At 37.5% G+C, this 17286-nt stretch overlaps 1 protein-coding gene across 7 annotated transcripts in view; it reads left to right on the forward strand.

The window, feature by feature from the left end:
• The window catches only part of USP10 (ubiquitin specific peptidase 10), a 58038-nt gene extending 41922 nt beyond the window's left edge, over positions 1-16116 (forward strand). For 3 of the 7 annotated variants that reach the window (XM_082320295.1, XM_082320300.1, XM_082320298.1), the window contains 6 exons: positions 182-281; positions 1596-1776; positions 5441-5606; positions 10941-11085; positions 12379-12444; positions 14750-15840. In XM_082320295.1, coding sequence (XP_082176421.1) covers positions 182-281; positions 1596-1776; positions 5441-5606; positions 10941-11085; positions 12379-12444; positions 14750-14937 — 846 coding nt within the window. In that variant the 3' untranslated portion in view covers positions 14938-15840. Of the gene's footprint in view, positions 1-181; positions 282-1595; positions 1777-5440; positions 5607-8434; positions 8927-10940; positions 11086-11181; positions 11243-12378; positions 12445-14749; positions 15841-16028 lie in introns of those variants that run through there. The other 4 variants (XM_082320296.1, XM_082320297.1, XR_014229046.1 and 1 more) reach the window with 4 other exon arrangements.
• Positions 16117-17286: the final 1170 nt, after the last annotated feature.

Genomic DNA, 17286 nt, shown 5'->3' on the forward strand with positions numbered 1-17286 from the left:
GTTAAAAATGAGGGGTTGTTATAGTAAAATTTAAACTTTATTTGACTTTACAACTTAGACTGAGTAGTTGGTAAATTAGCTAAATTAATAGGAGAAAGCTAGATGTTCAATGTCATGTATGTTCTGTTAAAATGCAAACATGAAAATGCCATGCAGTAATTGAAAAGAACAATTTATTCAGGGCAGGCAAGAAGATGCTGAAGAATACTTGGGATTTATCCTCAATGGATTACATGAAGAAATGCTGACCCTAAAGAAACTTCTCTCTCCACATAATGAAAGTTAGTGGTGGTGTTTGTTTGTTTGTGTTGTAGCAAACTTAATTTCTTTCAAATATTCTCCTTTTTTGTGGTGATTCTGTAATAAAGAGAAATGTTTGGAGTAGATGTTGAGATAGGGGTAGAATGCCACGTTTTAGGGGTCTCAAAAGACATTAACAAATAATCTGTTGTTAAAATCTGCCCAAAGGATAAAATTATTCCATTCTGTCCAATTTACAAATGATCTGAAGCATTACTGGGTATTTGGAAAAGCATTATCGTTCTATAAATATTCTGAATGACAATAATAATGTCGTGTACCCAATTCTTCTAAACAACAAACTTCTGTATTACAAGTTTTTACTGAGATTAACTGAGCATTATTTGAGGCCAACTCAAGTTGACTAGTCTTAAGTGTAGGTGTGTTTGTCTGCCATTCATAATACCTGCAATGCCAGTTGTTTACTGGGGTTCTGGCTCTCTCCATGGTAGTTCAAAGATATATCCGTGTGTATTTCACTGATCTTTAAACCACTGTTGATTAAGATCTTTTTTTGAAGTGGAAACTTAGAGACTAATGGCTAATTAGATTAGATATAATTTAACATTAGATATAATATCTAATGTTAAACCAGAACGTATTAAATTATTTTAAAATTCTTATTGACAAAGTTGGAGAAAAATTTTCTTTGGAAGAAGTATTAGAATATGTATGCAGACTAAAATGCCATTTTATTTTACACTGGCTTTATGTTTGAGTCCTCTATGAAAAACGAAACAAAACACTGTTAGTCTTAGCCAAGTACAGAATTAAGATTACTAGTTATCGAATTTCTCTTTAGTCAGGTAAATTTATGATATAAAATGATCATTCCGTATTTTGTTCTTTGGCTGTGTGCAGTTTATAGCCTCCTGACTTTGGCACTTGGAAAGAAAATATTTGCTAAGCCTTGGGTTCCCTGTAAAATACCTGTGCAGAAAAGGAGTTGCATTTAATAATGGCATAATTATGTTTCTAGAATAACACTTGACTTTCTAATTTTCTACACCATAAATTTACTACTAAAAATATATCAAACTTTGCTAGAAAACTACATCTGTTTACATACAGTCATCAGTGAGCTGCGTTCTGTTAATACATGGCTGTGTCCAGCTGTGAGTGGGCCTGGAATACACTTGTTCTCATTAATGTTCTCGAATCTATGATCGATGAAAACATTTTTATCCTCTGAAAATTATGTGTGTTGTGTTTTTTTTCCTTTCAAATTCTTTATCTGTATACATGTTTTATATGTAAAAAAAATCAACACGCTTTTTTTCCTTCTTCACTTTAAGAACTCTCGGTGTCCAATGGCCCTGAGGCTCAGACTGTTCATGAAGAAGAGGAGCAAGATGAACAAGGGGAAGGCAGTGAGGATGAATGGGAGCAAGTGGGACCTCGCAACAAATCATCGGTCACTCGCCAGGCTGACTTTGTTCAGACTCCCATTACTGATATTTTTGGCGGTCATATAAGGTATAGTACTTTTCCATAAAAGTTATTGAGACCGTAGGCTGCTTTGCCTTTACAAATAAGTTTTTCCTCTGCTAATAAGTTTTTCCTCTGCTTTGCTTTTTGTATTTTTCACCATTATTGGATAGTTGGATGGAAGAGACTATTACACAGTTTGTTCAGGCTAGGAGAGGTGAACATTCTACTCTGAAGCATTTGTTATGCAAGAGAGGGTTCAGAAGATGGACCAGAATGATCAAAAGATTGATCAATGATCAAATGATTCTATGACTTATTGTAGAGTCTGAATCTTAAGTGTCTTAAAAGAACAGACTGTTTAGACAACAAAAGCCCTGAATTGCAAATAGAGGAGTTTTGAAATATGTATGCTTTGTATATTTATATTAATGTCTAAGAATTCCGAAGAACTTTAGTGCTACCTAATTTTTGTGAACTCTGAGGAGTCTTGCCTCATGTTGTATATAAGGATACTAAGGGATAGTGAGATTTGCTAAGAGTTAAATCTGGTCAGTAAACGAAGAATGAAATAACATAGTTGTTTTAGTTGTTTAGTTGTCTTTTAGTTGTTTAGACACTTATGCTTCCCAGAGGCAGGAAAGTTACGTGGAATAGTTAATAAATAAAATGTTAAAGGCGAAAGAAGTTTGGAAAAATGTAAATTACTACAAGATGTTACAGGAATGAAAAGAATGTGGGACATTACTTATATTCAGGTCTGATACCAGATGAAGGCAGAAAGTAGATACTGAAAGAATATTTTTTGGAAGGAAGCCTCATGACTTGTTTGGAGAAATGTATAATTTAAAATGAAAGCAAGGTAAACACTTGCTAAAAACATATTCCAAAACAAAAATGCTAGACTTGAAGAATTATTTTTAAATTGGAGACAGACACTTAATTGCTAGTGTTTGACTCCCTGTGTTGCCAGGTATTCAGTCTAGAGGTGTGAATAACGTGGGCTAGTGCCTTCTGCTTGTGAAATGCACTGAAATTATTCTTCTGGGATTTGAGTCAGACAGCTGGCAAATAAAGTGATATTTTCCATGGAAATTGGCAGACAGATGTTTGTATGTATTGATGAAATTCCGCTTTGATGGTATGCTCGCATACCCAAGGTATTGTTAATACCCTCAGTATATTTATCATGGTCAGAATTGTTTAGATTGCTACATAATTCCATTAGGTTTTAAGTTAAGAATACCCAGAGAATGCTGTCTTCTGTAGAAATCCACAGAAAATGACATAAAGCAAAGGTAATACTGAAGAAACGCAAAAACTTTCACTGAGCAACAGAACCACAGGGTCCAACACGACGTCTGTTGTCTGCTGTCACGACATTCACTTTATTTAGCTTCCAAAGCAGGTCACACAATTTACTGCGGAAACAGCATCCCATGTTGTGATGTTGGAAAGTTTCATCCTCTGAGGCTGAGGGTGGAGGTAGGAAGGATTGAATACAGAATTGCCAGTAGAATTCCGCTAAATGAAAGCATCAGAAATGGGAAAAATGAAATGGAAAAAGCAGCTAGGAAAACGTGGTTTGAATTGGCATCTTTTGCTTTGGGAAACTTTAGGCTGTCCTCTTGAGGCTTTAATTGTCCATTAAATGCCTCTTTAGGCATAATTACTTTTTTAAAACCGAAACAAAAAAGTCTTCCTTAAGCCATGTGAGACTTAAATGTGCAAGTACAAAGATAGCCAGTTCTATCAGGACCTGGTTTGTTGATGTGCAGGAATCCCTTTTGACTTTCAGCTTGTGTGAATTTCAAACAATTGTTATGCAAGCTAGCTCACAAGCCAGTTAGAAGTCTGCTAAATATTTCCGTAGGTAGTACCAACTTTTCCCTTCAAATGCACTGTTATTTTAAAAGAAAATACATCAGTTACATTGTTGTAGTTTAAGTGGGGTAGCAATGCAGTGCCTGTTTTCCTGAAAAATTCTTACTGTAGAGTTCTTACAGTACCCGAGAGTAATTATTCATTGAAAATGATGCATTTTCCCTTGACCAACTGAAATTTATAATTATTCTAATAAGTGATGATATTACAGAAAATCATAGTCCAGCAAAGGTTTTGCTATCAAATCAATTTCTGCCTATCGTTTTGAAGAAATGTTACAATTTATTTTCTAATTAAAAAAAAAAAAAAAATCCTTAACGTTATCTTTTCAGAATATTATCCGTATTATTAATTAAATCTTTAATACATGGACTTGAAAACAGTTGGAGTTGTTAGCATTTTTCTGTTGGTTATTGCACTAAATAATGACTAGCTTAAAAAGGGTTTGGGAAGTGCATCCAAAAGCAGCAAGACTTACACAGTGAAGGGTTTGTTTGTTGAAACACTGCGCTTGCCATGTGTTGAAGGTTTTTGTCCTTAAATATAGCCAAGGAGGAAGTGTGAAACTGAAATAAAAGATGCTACTGTTTTTCATATGCTCTCTTTCCTCTGAAGGATATATATTTGCCAATATAAAGATGCATTGGCTTTCTGTTGGTGCTTCAGGGCTTTGCCTGAGTCAAAGGGGCTCTTTTGATAGGAGTTTGCAGTACAGGCATTAAACTTGTATGTTAACATTTCGTACATGACTTGGAGGAATTTCAGCATGGCTACATGGATTAGAGCTATGTTAATTATCTTACTACTTTCAGGCTTTGTAAGGCGCTGTAACAAGCGTAACAATATAATAAATGAATGATTTCTTTGGCTGTATAAAACCGCATTTTTGTAGCAGCTGGGGCTTCTTAAGTACTGCTTTCAAAATTTAAAAAAAAAATAAATTCTTGAGCCATGTTTGATGGTTTTAAGTTTTCAGCGAAGTTTAAGGAAAATGAAAATCAGGAAGAGTCCACTTAGCGCAGCGATGTTGTGGCTGAAGAGCACGCTGTCTCATTGCACAAAACAATGATCACCAAGCCAGGCTACTTAAAGGCTGCAACTGAATACACTGCAAACGAAAATAAAAACCCAAAGAACAGGAAACGTTCTCATGCCCTAGGTTGTTACTCCTGCCAGTTTTCCAAAAGACTCCAATTTATGTACAAAGGAGTACATGGACAAAGTCTGGACACAGAAAATGACGGGAGGAAAAGGAAATACCAGTCCTCGATGGAGCATAGTTTATATTTCCCATGGCAAGATTTAAGCAAACAATTTAAAATCACTGTGAAATTGGTCTTAGTGAAGTGACTAAAAATCTGTGTATTTTTATTGGAGAATCTGGAGTCAGTTGTAATTTTTACAATAAAACATACAGTTAGATAAGCACTAGTATTTCGCACTTAGGAAGATTTGTTGGAAAACATAATTTCAAAACTGTAATGTGAAAAGAGTCCAGAGGTAAATCTTTTTAAATACATTATAAAAAATTTCAGTGTTTTTCTCTAAACTTTTGATGCTTATCCAGTAACTGTTTTAATCCTTGCATAAATAAAAAAATTAATATCATCCCATTCAGTATGCTCTGAGTGGATGTGAAAATCATTTAAATTGCAGTAAAATGGATTCAGGTTGTTGAAATTTAGGCTTAACCTTTGTATTTGTGTTTTGTTTTGGATTAACCGTAAAGCGAGTTACTACAGTAGACTTCAGTCCGTTCTTGCTTGAAGGTTCTATATTGTTGAAAATTACTCTGCTTTATTACATTTTAACTTTTTTGTTTCCATAGGTCTGTTGTTTACCAGCAGAGTTCTAAGGAGTCTGCTACACTGCAACCTTTCTTCACCCTGCAACTGGATATCCAGTCAGACAAGATACGCACAGTTCAGGATGCGTTGGAAAGTTTGGTGGCAAGAGAGTCTGTCCAGGGTTATACCACAAAAACCAAGCAAGAGGTGTGTTCTGTTGACCCCTTTTTACAGTCAAATATTAAACTTTTTAAAAGGGTTTTTATACAGCTCTTGCTTTACAAATAGTTACTTGAACGGTATGACTTATGTTAACAAAAGAGGTACTAACCTTTTCAAAGTGTCCTGCAGCAGTAAAACGTATTCCACTTGAACACATACACTGAAAGGAAGAGAACTAACTCTTAAACAAAACCATGCCTGTAAATAGGTATGTTTTCTGAGTTGGTGTAGTAATTGGTTGGAGATTTTACTGGAGTGTATATTAAATTAACAGGGTGAACTGCGGTAATAATACCTACTATTATGAGTAAAATAGCTTGTAGCTGATCTTAACGTACTGGTTCCTGGGGATTGCCAGATGTTCTTAGTAAAGGAGCAGCTCTTCAGCGTATCGTTTGAAAGCACGCTCTAGCTTTAAGAAGAAAACTCTTGTAGCAGAACACTTGCGTGGTTGTCTGTGTGGTTATCCTCGATGGGTTTTGATTTACACATTTAACTTACAAATTAAAAATGAGAAGATTCATTGGTGGTAGGCCTGGTAGAAGCCCATCTAGAACCTTACTAAAACATCAGACGATCACTACCTTTCTCTCTGGATTAATAATCTGAAATCTTTCAGTAGCCAGTAACACCTCCATTCGTTGACTGGTTTGCTGCACATAGCCCTGAAAAAACCCAACTTGTCAGTAATACTATATTCAGTTTTAGGTCATCGGTTCAAGAAAAATGTCCTTCAGAGTTGGAGCATATCTAGAAAAGAGCAATCAAAATGAATGGCAGCATAAAAGTTGTGATGTAAAAGGAAGGAATAAGGGGGAGGAGCTGTTCGGCATCAAGAAGAAAAAACCATGGAAGTAGAGAGATGGAACCTGATGTAAAAATATGTCAAAGGCTGCTCTGAAAAGGAAAAGACTGATTTTTCTCAGCAATACTCAAACAGTAAATAGGAATGGGACCTAGACTAGGTGCTACCTGTGGTGCTTGTAGAGTTTTCCTCGCTGCTTTAAGAGAAGGTTGGAGAAACACGAGTGAGGATTTACACAAATTGTTATAACTGATTCAGGGTGGAGGACCTTCTGAGATCTCCAAGCCCTGTGGTTGTCTGTCACTTTAAGTACCAGGACGTTTTATTCTGTATTCTCATGCAGCTCTGCAAATTTTTTAATCTTATTTTTCAAATAATAGTATACATAACAGTAATAATTGTAATAGAAAAGTACTTTGTAGGAAGAAAAGCATACTCTTGGCATTACAGTTTGAGAACTTGTGAATTTTAGGTTGGATATTAGAAAAAACTTCTTCCCCGAAAGGGCTGTCAGGCCCTGGCCCAGGCTGCCCAGGGCAGGGGCTGAGTCCCCATCCCTGGAGGGATTTAAAAGATGGGTAGATGTGGTGCTTGAGGACATGGTTTAGTGGTGGACTTGGCAGTGCTGGGTTAACGGTTGGACTCGATGATTTTAAGGGTCTTTTCCAACCTTAACGATTCTATGATTCTATGATATAGGGTAATAAATTAAACTTTTTCCCCACGAAGGTATTGCCGTGCTTCCTATGGCCTGCATTAGTAAAGAACATCATCTCTGGTGCGCATGGATTGCTCAGATGGAAATTTTGCGTACACTGTTCGTAACTTCTTTCAGTAGGCCAGGATGGAAAGAGGCTCTTGAGTTGTAAATGTTCTCTCTGACTTTTATTTCTGTATCCGTAAGTTTTCTAAATGCTCCCAGTGAGAATATGGTTAGATAAAGAAAGGATGGACCATTTTCTTTGAAAAGCTAAAGATGGATAGCTGAAATTTGTCTGCCATTTATACTCAGTAGGAGTGTTAGAGAACATTTACTTCTCCAGTTGTCTTCCATGTGAAAGAAACATTTGCAATGCAAGCTCATCATGATTTACCACATAGATTTTGTTTTGCTAGTCATTCATTTTTTGGTTTTTACTGCAGATGGTTTTAACTTCTTTACTGACAGCCCAGTGTTCAATTATGGGGTTTGGAAGAAATGGGTGTTCAAATTAGGTGCTGGAGGTTTGGTCTGGTTTATATTTTAGAGTCTGAATGGAAATACAAGCATTCCCCATGTCTTTTAGATTTTTTTTCAAAAGAAATTCAAGTTGAAAGAGCTGTTCGTGTCTTAAAATTGTAGTGAAAACACTGAACACATTGACTATAGAACAAGCATAGGACTTTGCCGATAATAATTTTCAGAATGTATTGCGAAGAAGTATTTCATCTCCATTTTACAGAAGGGGAACTCAGGACTACTGATAAAGCTAAAAATCGTATTATGCTATTATTAAAAATTATTACTGTCTTCTGATTGTTTTAGTCTGGGTTGTATTCTTTACAAATTGTGGGCATAAACAATAGATATGAAAAGAATAATCTTCCAAATATATGTGAATGATTTCTCTTAAAGTTTGTTTTTTAATCACTTTGAGCTGATTTTGAATTTTATGTATTAATATAAACAGGAAATCAGTCAGATTTTCATGCCGTGTTTAAACTAACTATGCGTTTTGAATGAAAATAGGTGTTTAAAATGGAGTGGCATTCTCTTGCTGGTTCTGACTCAATTTCACTTGCTCACGAGCATTTGAAGAAAGTTTTGGTTCCTTCTGGTCTTGCAGATCAGTTTATTAAATCTTGAATATTTCAACAGTTAATATGTTTTTTTTTAATGGGCTTAATTTTTATCCTCGCTGAAGTGATTTTCTTTTCAGTCTCTTATTCCTATTTCAGACCTCATGTTTTCTAACAAAAGTGAAGATTCTTGAGTAACAATCTAGCCTTACCTCATTTACTTTTCTAGGTTACTTTCCACATGCTCCTTAGGAGTCTTCACATCTCCTGGAGTCCTCAAACTACTCCTTGAGGATCTTACAAGTATTTTCTCGGGACTCTAACTCATGCTGACTAATTAAACATTTGTGGCACTTTTAGCTGGTAGTGTCACTGCCAGGAATCGGGGCCCCTTCCCACAGTCAGGACAGCAGAACATGTGCCTGTTTCTCAGCTGCTGCTCTTCGGTCCGGCACCGTAACACAAAACTGCTTTGATCTGTGGTTGAAGCTAATCCAGAGCTGCACAGCTGAGGTGCAGGCATCTGTTCCCGTACGCCAGCTCGGTTACTGAGGATGGGGAATGGCAACTGCTTAAACCACTGCAGTGACGTTCTTCAGCAGCGTCTGTTCCCGGGCTGGGAGCTGTTACGTTCTTTTTGCATGAAACTCTGAATTCAAAGACTTCAGATTTGAGATTTAGAAGACTCAGTACAGGAAAATCTTGAGATAGGAATAACCAGGTGAATCAAGTGTATGTTTTTTCTTTATATAAAGCCTCTCCGGATTTGCTCCCTAAAAGCAGAAGCCGTTCCATGCTAAGGTGCGTGGAAGATGCACGTTCTCATGAGTTCATCAGAGAATTGTGTGAACTTCTTGTCACCTTCACCTTCAGCCTTTGCCTTCTAACTTCTTATTCTGCATGTTATTTCCTGGAAATTGAGGAGATGGGCACCAGCAGGCACTTCTTGGATGGAGAAGAACAGGGTCCTGTTTGGCTTGCTGGTTTAAAAACAAACAAACAAACAAACCCACAAAAAACCCCTGTCAGTTCTCAGTGAAGCTGCTGCTGTTGCCAGGGCTTTGATGGGTTTTGGATGCAGAAGGGCATATTTTGAACCCTTAAGATGCAGGTGAAATTTTACAGCTTGTAGAGACTATTTCTGTTTCAAATGTAGAATTACTTCTTGTAAATTGGATCAGCTCAGATCTATGAGGAAATCAAGTACCCTACAGAATGTGCTTGCTTCAGCATCATAAGAGGTTTTACTTTTCAAGCTTGGAAAAAGGTAATAGTTTTTCCCCATGAGTTTCTATTCTGCTCTTAGTAGGTTCTAGCAGAATTGGGCCCTGCATTGAAAAATAATATGCTGATGATTTACGATAAAGAGATTTTTCTCAATCAAAAACATTCAGAGAAACCTAGAGCAGTTATTTGGAGATCTGGGTTTTATGTCATAATTTTTAGGAAGGCAAAACATTTTTGTTCTGCAATTCTGAGTCCAGCTTCAGGTTTTCAGACAGTAACTTTGTGGATTATTTGTTTATAACTATTGAAAAATAAAGATTTAGTAGCAAACAGGTTATGACTCATATTTTTCTCTCTGAATTTTCTTCAGAACCTTTTTCAAGAACCCAGCATGCTTTCTCTTTTTAAAAAGAGAAGTCTTCAATGACTGATCTGTTCTGTAATAGCTGATCATGGCTAAATAATTTTTAGATAGCCTACATAACAGCTCACTTTGTTTTCAAAGGAACTTCTTGAATGATAAATGTATTCTGATTAATGCAAAATAATTTTTGAACTGTTGCAGTACGGATCTCTTAATATATTAATCGTTGTTATCCCCCTGTGAACAGGTCTTTAATGATACCATTGTGAGGAGGTGCTTTTCAACAGTGTTTTAGGATTCTTCTGGTGAGAAGGGGGGAATAAAGATAGTACCAGGTAAAACTGGAGAAGTCTGTTGTAGAAACTAGTATTTCAGTGGGGAATCGCAGGGTATACTCAGGACATTCTTTGAAGTGACACAGCGCTCAAACTTTTTAGCAAAGTAGTTGCAATACTGCTTTTGCATTTCAATCAGTATTTCTGGAGCATTCAGTGAAATTTCTCAAGATAAATGTAGATTTAGGTGTTTACACAAAAATCTTTCATTTTAGTAGTTTGCCTTTGTTTTCTAGAGATTCTTTTTTGATTATAGTTAATTTCCCTGTTGAAAATGAAGAAGTGATTTGGATCAGTTCTTATTTTTCCTTCTATTCAGCTTTTTGTAAAAAGGTGTCAGCTTTTAGAAATGAAAACTTTTGCCTCAGGTACTGAGGTGTGGTGCTGTTGTTGTCTACAGTTCAGAGTTCTCTGAATTCAGCAGCATGTGTTACAAGTTATTGACCTTTGATTAGCATATAATAAGAATTATTAATTGCTAAACTTCCATGAGGAGTTTCTCCTGGGGGATCTCCAGCCAGGTGCTTTTAGTACTGCAGTACCTAACTATTTGTGCTCATTCTAACAGGTGACATTCTACTAAAAGGTATTGGGCTTCTCCTTTAAGACAGCACTTTGGTTGAAGATCCAATGTGCTTTAAGGCATAAACTGCAGTGTTTATCGTAAATTAATATTAATTTAAAAAAATCTGTGTTTTTTCTGCTAGTGTATTTAAAATTAACTACTTATTCCTCTTTTAAAGGAGTGATTTTGAGCAGTTAACAAAAAATCACAGGTTTTCTTCATCTTTGTTCCATGTATGTGTTAGGTGGAGATCAGTCGAAGAGTGACACTAGAAGAACTCCCCCCTGTTCTTGTTTTACACCTCAAGCGGTTTGTATATGAGAAGACTGGTGGATGCCAGAAGCTTATCAAGAATATTGAGTATCCTGTTGATCTGGAAATTAGTAAAGGTAAAGATTTTTTTTTTAACAGAATTTCCCCCCCTTTAGGGAAGAGATAATGTGTTTCCTCAGGTTATCTGTGTTTGTTTTCTTCTTTCCTCCCAGCTTTGTGCACAAGATTTCTTCTCCATTGTTGGCTGGAAACTTAGTAATTTGGATGAATATCTTGTATGCTGCCTTTTTTTTTTCTTTTTTTTTTTTTTTTTTTCTTTCTTCTTTCCTTCATAAAAAAAAATATATTTGGGTTTCTGGGTGCAGTCTTGCCGAACCTGGCACTGCCTGTATGTGAGTTTGGGCATCCATTTTGCAAAGAACATTATGGCGAAACATCTTAACGACCTTTGCCACATCCTAGATATTGGGTTGGCCAAATAAGAGCATCCTGCAGATTTAAGGAGTAAGGTTATAGACTGCTGAGGACAAATATTGGAAGTGATCCTGTTGAATGAGGGGTATGTCCCTCCACATGGCTGTTGCCAAGTAATAGTAGATATTTTTATCTCAGATTTCATTCACAGAAGCGGCAAATTATTCTAATAAACAGTGGCTGAACATTTTATAGAAAATGCAGCCTGGAGGCAGACAGCTAAGCCATAGTTCAGAGGTTAAGCAACAAAGTTCTTTTTTTAACAAATATCCTGAGATACTGATTTTACAAAGTGTGAGAGCTTCCACATAATCCAGCATCTGAAGCTTGCCAAATTAAATGCATTTTGTTGTGATCGGACAAATTGGCTGTTAACCAGTCAGTAGTTCAAATAGGGAAAAACAAACAAACGAAATTAATGATTATTTATACCTCAAGTGAGATACGTACTTGTCAGACAGTACCCTTTTGTTTTACGTAATATTTTATTTTAAAACATTCTCTAAAGAATGGATATTTGTAGAACTAGTTCAGTTTGCCTTGACTGACAAAAATGGTTGTAGTATGACTTGGCATCTGAAAATGATTTTTGTCATTGTCTGACAGCAGGAATGAAAGGAAAAAAATGAATAGTCTGATTTTTTTGCCCCCCCCCCCCCCCCCCCCCCCCCCCGGATTTTTCAGTGTCTTTTGTGGTATTTTTAAACCTTCCATAAATGTTAGTGTTCAGCAAACCTCAAAATTCATTCCCTTGATTACCAGGTGTCACAGCCATGACCATTCTGTAAAGGCTTCAGAAGACATTTTAATTATACTTTTTCTCCTTTATGCTAGTGTTGGTTAATTGGTATGCTAGTGTTGGTTAATTGATCCCTTTAAAATTTGAATTTCTAACCTTGCTAACTATTGCCTTTGTGACTTTTTTCCTCCTCCAGAGCTACTATCTCCTGGTGTGAAAAGTAAAATTTTTAAAGGCCAAAGAACCTACCGGCTCTTTGCAGGTATTTTATCTATATGCCTCTAGTCCCTGTATTGCAAATACAAATTCTGCATATAGAATTCTAGAAACACTGCAGTTTCCTGGATTATATAAAATATTTTCTTTTAAGTTACACTGAAGTAGCGTGTGGGTGTCCAATTCTTGTATTTAGTGGGGTTTTTTTGCATATATGCATATACACATGGATTGTTATATCTGGATTTATATATCTCACTGATCCAGCTTTGTGCAAAACCAGAATTCTGTAACAGATCCACCTTGAAATACAGCTGTAATATAATTGGGCCTAAAATACACCATATATTCTCAGAATAATGTTTCAAATGTCTTTAGAAATGACTGTTTGAATGGTGGCTTTGCATCTCTCTGAACCCTCAGGATGAGTATTGCTGGCAGGGTATGAATAGCATATTGTAGGTGGAAAAGTTTAACTTGGAGGAGATGATGATTTTTGTGTGAGGAAACGATGTTTTTAAGAGTGTCTGCGATGTATATGAAATATCTAAATTGGTAGTTAAGATTGGACGCTCATGTAAGAATTCGGAAGCAGCATTTTAATATTGAACAAAACAGTCTCTGGGCAGTAATGAATTTCCTGAAGTTTAACACTCCCACACAGTTTACGATTTGCACCTGCTTATTTGTGTTGGCATCAGGAGAACATAATAAACTGGAGAACCGGAGGTCTTAACTTCCACGTCACCAAATCTGGGCCAGTACTGGTGGCCTTATGTGACTTGGTGGTTTGGATCCAGTTTTGTGACCGCTGAGGTTACGGAAAGAAATAACATACCTGTCTCTTGTGGAAATTCAGGACTGCTTCTGGCAGTGTAAATTTTTTTTTTTTTTTTCTATTGATAGTGGTTTTCATGGGACAAGTTTAGACAGCGTATTTAAGGTGGCTTGAAGAAAATGTGTTACTGCTGAAATATTTTGCTTACTCCTTCTATGGAAAACTACAATACTTCAGTCTTGTGTCAGTCTAGGACTTCTCATCCACAGAAACCGAGCTTGTTAGATGAATTTTAAATTACTAAAATAAGCTTTTGAAGAATGAAGTTTCAGATATCATCCAGCATATGCCTAATTATCTAACAGTATATTTTAGAACATCAATAATTCAAGTTTAAGCTACTGTAAAAAAGTTATTTCCTAAATTCACCAGAATATATAGATGTAGTATATTTTGCCTTTTTGCTTTGCTTAAGTCATTCTAAAATGTTTATTTTCATAGAAGTATGAAGAAATCTGAGTAAGCTTGAAGTGTGACTCTAGTCTGAAAGAGTGTAAACAATTTCATAATTATATACTTATTCTCTTGTATCAGTTATGTCAATTCTTTCAGCTTTTTACTTGTTCTTGCTAAATATATGGTTAGGGCCCACATGTTCCTAGGAGGAGTTAAATGCAATTTCTTATATGCATACTTAGAATTACCAACATAAAAGATGCCTTCCGTTCGGAGGCAGCTGCCACACCTAGCGCCGGGAGCTCAGCATTAAGCTCTGCGTTTGGTTTCTGCAAGGAGAGCCGAGACGTCTTCTCTGCAGAGCACTTCTGACAACAGAGGTGACTGCGGAAGGGAGCCGCTTTGCGTCTCGCTTGGAAGGAGCAGTATTGGCAGTTCATTAAAGGTGTTCAGTTCACAGTTTTGTTAAGGAGGTTACCGAGAACTAATAAATGCGGAACTTGTAGATTGGTGCTTCAAAGAACCTGTTTTCAGAATAAAATCGTACTTAAGACAAAATGAAAAAAATCGTCAGATGGGGAATAACTGGCTTACATTTGTAATCAACATTGTTTGAAAAGTCTTGCTTGATTTTTTTTTTAAGACTACTACATAGTTTTACTTGATTCCCCCCCCCCCCCCCCCCCAGTAGTTTCAATAAGATACCGTTGTCATCAGCAGACACAGCGAATGTGTAGCTTAGAGCATCTCGCTGAGCGCGGCAGTACCTGTTGGCAGCCCCGAAGCGTGTGCTGCACTGTTGCAGATGGCCTTTGTGAGGCAAATCCTTCCCAGAAGATCCTCTAGGAAGTTATAAAAAGCTATTTGATGCTTTTGGATTCTTAATTTACTTAAACCTCCTTTTAGAATCATGACATTTGGTATGCTGGAGAAACATTACTGATATTCCATAGCATCGAATGTAAAAGATTCTTGCTTAAGCCAGGTCGTACCATCTGCAAAACCATGAGTATGCTATGACGAAAGCAATACGTGACCTTTTTTTTCTTGATTTACTTTTTCAGCGGCTATTTATCTATGTATAGCGCATATGTGCATCATGAATTTCTCTTTGCAGTTGTCTATCATCATGGAAACAGCGCAACTGGTGGCCATTACACTACGGACGTCTTCCAAATTGGTCTAAATGGCTGGTTACGCATCGATGACCAGGCAGTCAAAGTGATCAACCAGTACCAGGTGGTGAAGCCGTCTGCAGAACGCACAGCCTACCTCCTGTACTACCGCCGAGTTGACCTGCTGTGAAACTTTCCCCTTTTACGCTGTGTGTGCAAGATACCTGCTTTGTAGAACGCCAACTATCACTAACTTTTTTTTCTCCTGTAAATGCTCTTTTGAGTGAATCTTTTTTTCTTTCTTTTTTCTTTTTTTTTTCTTTTTATTCCCTTGCAACTATGGGATAGAGTGATAAAGGAAACTACCTTGGGTTTGTGCACAACATAGTTTGTGTTGGCTTTTGACTTTGCAGAATGAAGTCACTTGGTTGAAAGACTCAGTCTCACGAATCACAAAAATAATAAAAAAAAAAAAATTAGTCTGAGTTAATGCTGAATCCTAAGATAATAAAAGGGGATTTGCATTTGATTCCCACTTTCTAATTGCGTAGTAGAAGAAAGCCCTGCACCAGCAACAGAACTTGTAGATTTCTGTGAAAATGTTTTATCTTTACTTAAGTAAAAAAATAAAAAAAAAATAATAAAAAAAATAAAAAGCGCTCTCTGCTTCCCCAATAGTTTTTGATAAGTGGTAAAATATGAGCCAATGTGTATCAGATGGAAATGGTCCTATGTGCTTCAAAAAATGTACAAACGTACAAAACGCAGAGTTGCTGGTTCCTAATAGGAGGATACATTTTAATAATTGTGCGATGAGAAACTGCTTAAGTACACATTGCAGATCAAATATTTGGAGTTAAGATGTTAGTCTATATAGATGGGTGATTGTAACTTTATTGCTATTAAGAAATTTCAAACTGCATTTATGCTTCTGTGTACATGAAATTTAAAAAATGGGCAAAATAATTAAGATTGATATTTCTTTAAGTCTGCTTTGTTTAATTTTGCTGTCTGCTCTCCTATAATGTTGAGTTCCTAATTGTACACAGTTTAGTGATATCTAGAAGTATAAAGTTGTCGCCCATCAATAAAAGTCACAAAGTTGGTTTAAGGTGTGTGTGTGGGTTTTGTTTTTCCTCAAGTGTCAATTCTACCCTTGGAAACTCGAAAAATTGCTGCGTAGCACTTTTACAAGGTGTAGGTCGCATTCCCCAAATGAAATGTAGAATTTTTTATTTATTTATTTATTTATTTTTCTTTTACAACTTCTTGAAACTTCAGAAATGTTCCCATTCGGCATTGAGATGGAAGTGAGCTTTGAGGGGAGAGGGACAAGGAGAGATGGGTCAGCCCAGAACAGCTCCAGCCTAACGCAGGGCCCGCGCCCGGGACGCGGCAGTCGCAGGGCTGAACGCCCGTCAGCCAGAAAGGGGAACCGAATCCCTTCTGCACCCTCCGTGAACGCCCTGCACGGCTGGGTTTGAGGTAGATGTTTTGTTTGCCTTTGACTAAAATCCTTAGCCAGCTGGCGTTTCCATTGAAAACTTCGGTAAAAATGTTTCCTTGATCGGCTTCCTGCTGCCTTCCCTGCTGCTGAGGATGATAAAAAAAATCTATATTATTTAATCCTTGATTTGATGATAGTGGTGTTATGTGCTTATTGCATCATTGGAGAAGTGTTATAATTGTTGGCAGTGAAACGGGGCTAATTTTAGCACGGATTGTCGATAAAAGGTTAAACTGCGTATTCTCTGACCAAATACTGGTCACTTTTTAAGGTGACATTTAGGGGAAAAGGAAGTTATTTTCCACAAAGCTGGGGAAATAAAAGTAGCTGCATTAATCTTACAGGCACTGTGTTCCAATAAATTCCTTTAGCATTTCTTTAAACTGCTGATTTCATTTTGCTTTGAATGGCCGGCCCGTCCAGGAGACGGGCGCAGGTCTTCGGTGAAAAGCGGCGGTAGCGTTTTCCAGCGAAGGGAGCGGCCGCGTGAACGCCTTGGGTTTCAGCGCCTGCCCTCTTGTCTTTTCTGCCCAAGTCACAGACCTTTACGGAGGAGGGGAAGGTCGTTCACGGCTGCTTTCTGGAGGGAGTCAGAGGTGGAGACGTTAAATCGCGGCTGCAGTTCGCACAGTTCCGTTGTGTAGGGCGGTCGCGGTGGATTTGCGGAAGCAAAACTCCTGCGACAGACCTGGGCGTTGGACGAGCAGCCAGACCTGCTGAAGCAAGCCCTGCTGATCCGACTTTCCTACCCTCGCGTCGGACGGTGGAGAACGTGGGACTTCCCTGCCTGTGAATCGCTGCCGCAGGTCAGGAATGAGCGTGCTGCCCGGGGCTCCGGCGGGAAGCAGCAGCGTCGGCCCCGGGGCTGGGGCGCGGCTGGTTGGGGTGCTCCTGGTCTCTCCTCAAAGCTGAGTGATCTCAGATGGATGATCTTCAGTTCCTTTCTTGAGTTATTAGCGTTAATTTTATATCACTACCGCAATCCTGATGCTGAGAAAATTTTATGGTATTTTGTCAGTCGTTTTGGACATC

The sequence above is a fragment of the Platalea leucorodia genome (assembly GCF_965183815.1).
Source record: "Platalea leucorodia genome assembly, chromosome: 8".
NCBI classification, from domain to species: domain Eukaryota; kingdom Metazoa; phylum Chordata; class Aves; order Pelecaniformes; family Threskiornithidae; genus Platalea; species Platalea leucorodia.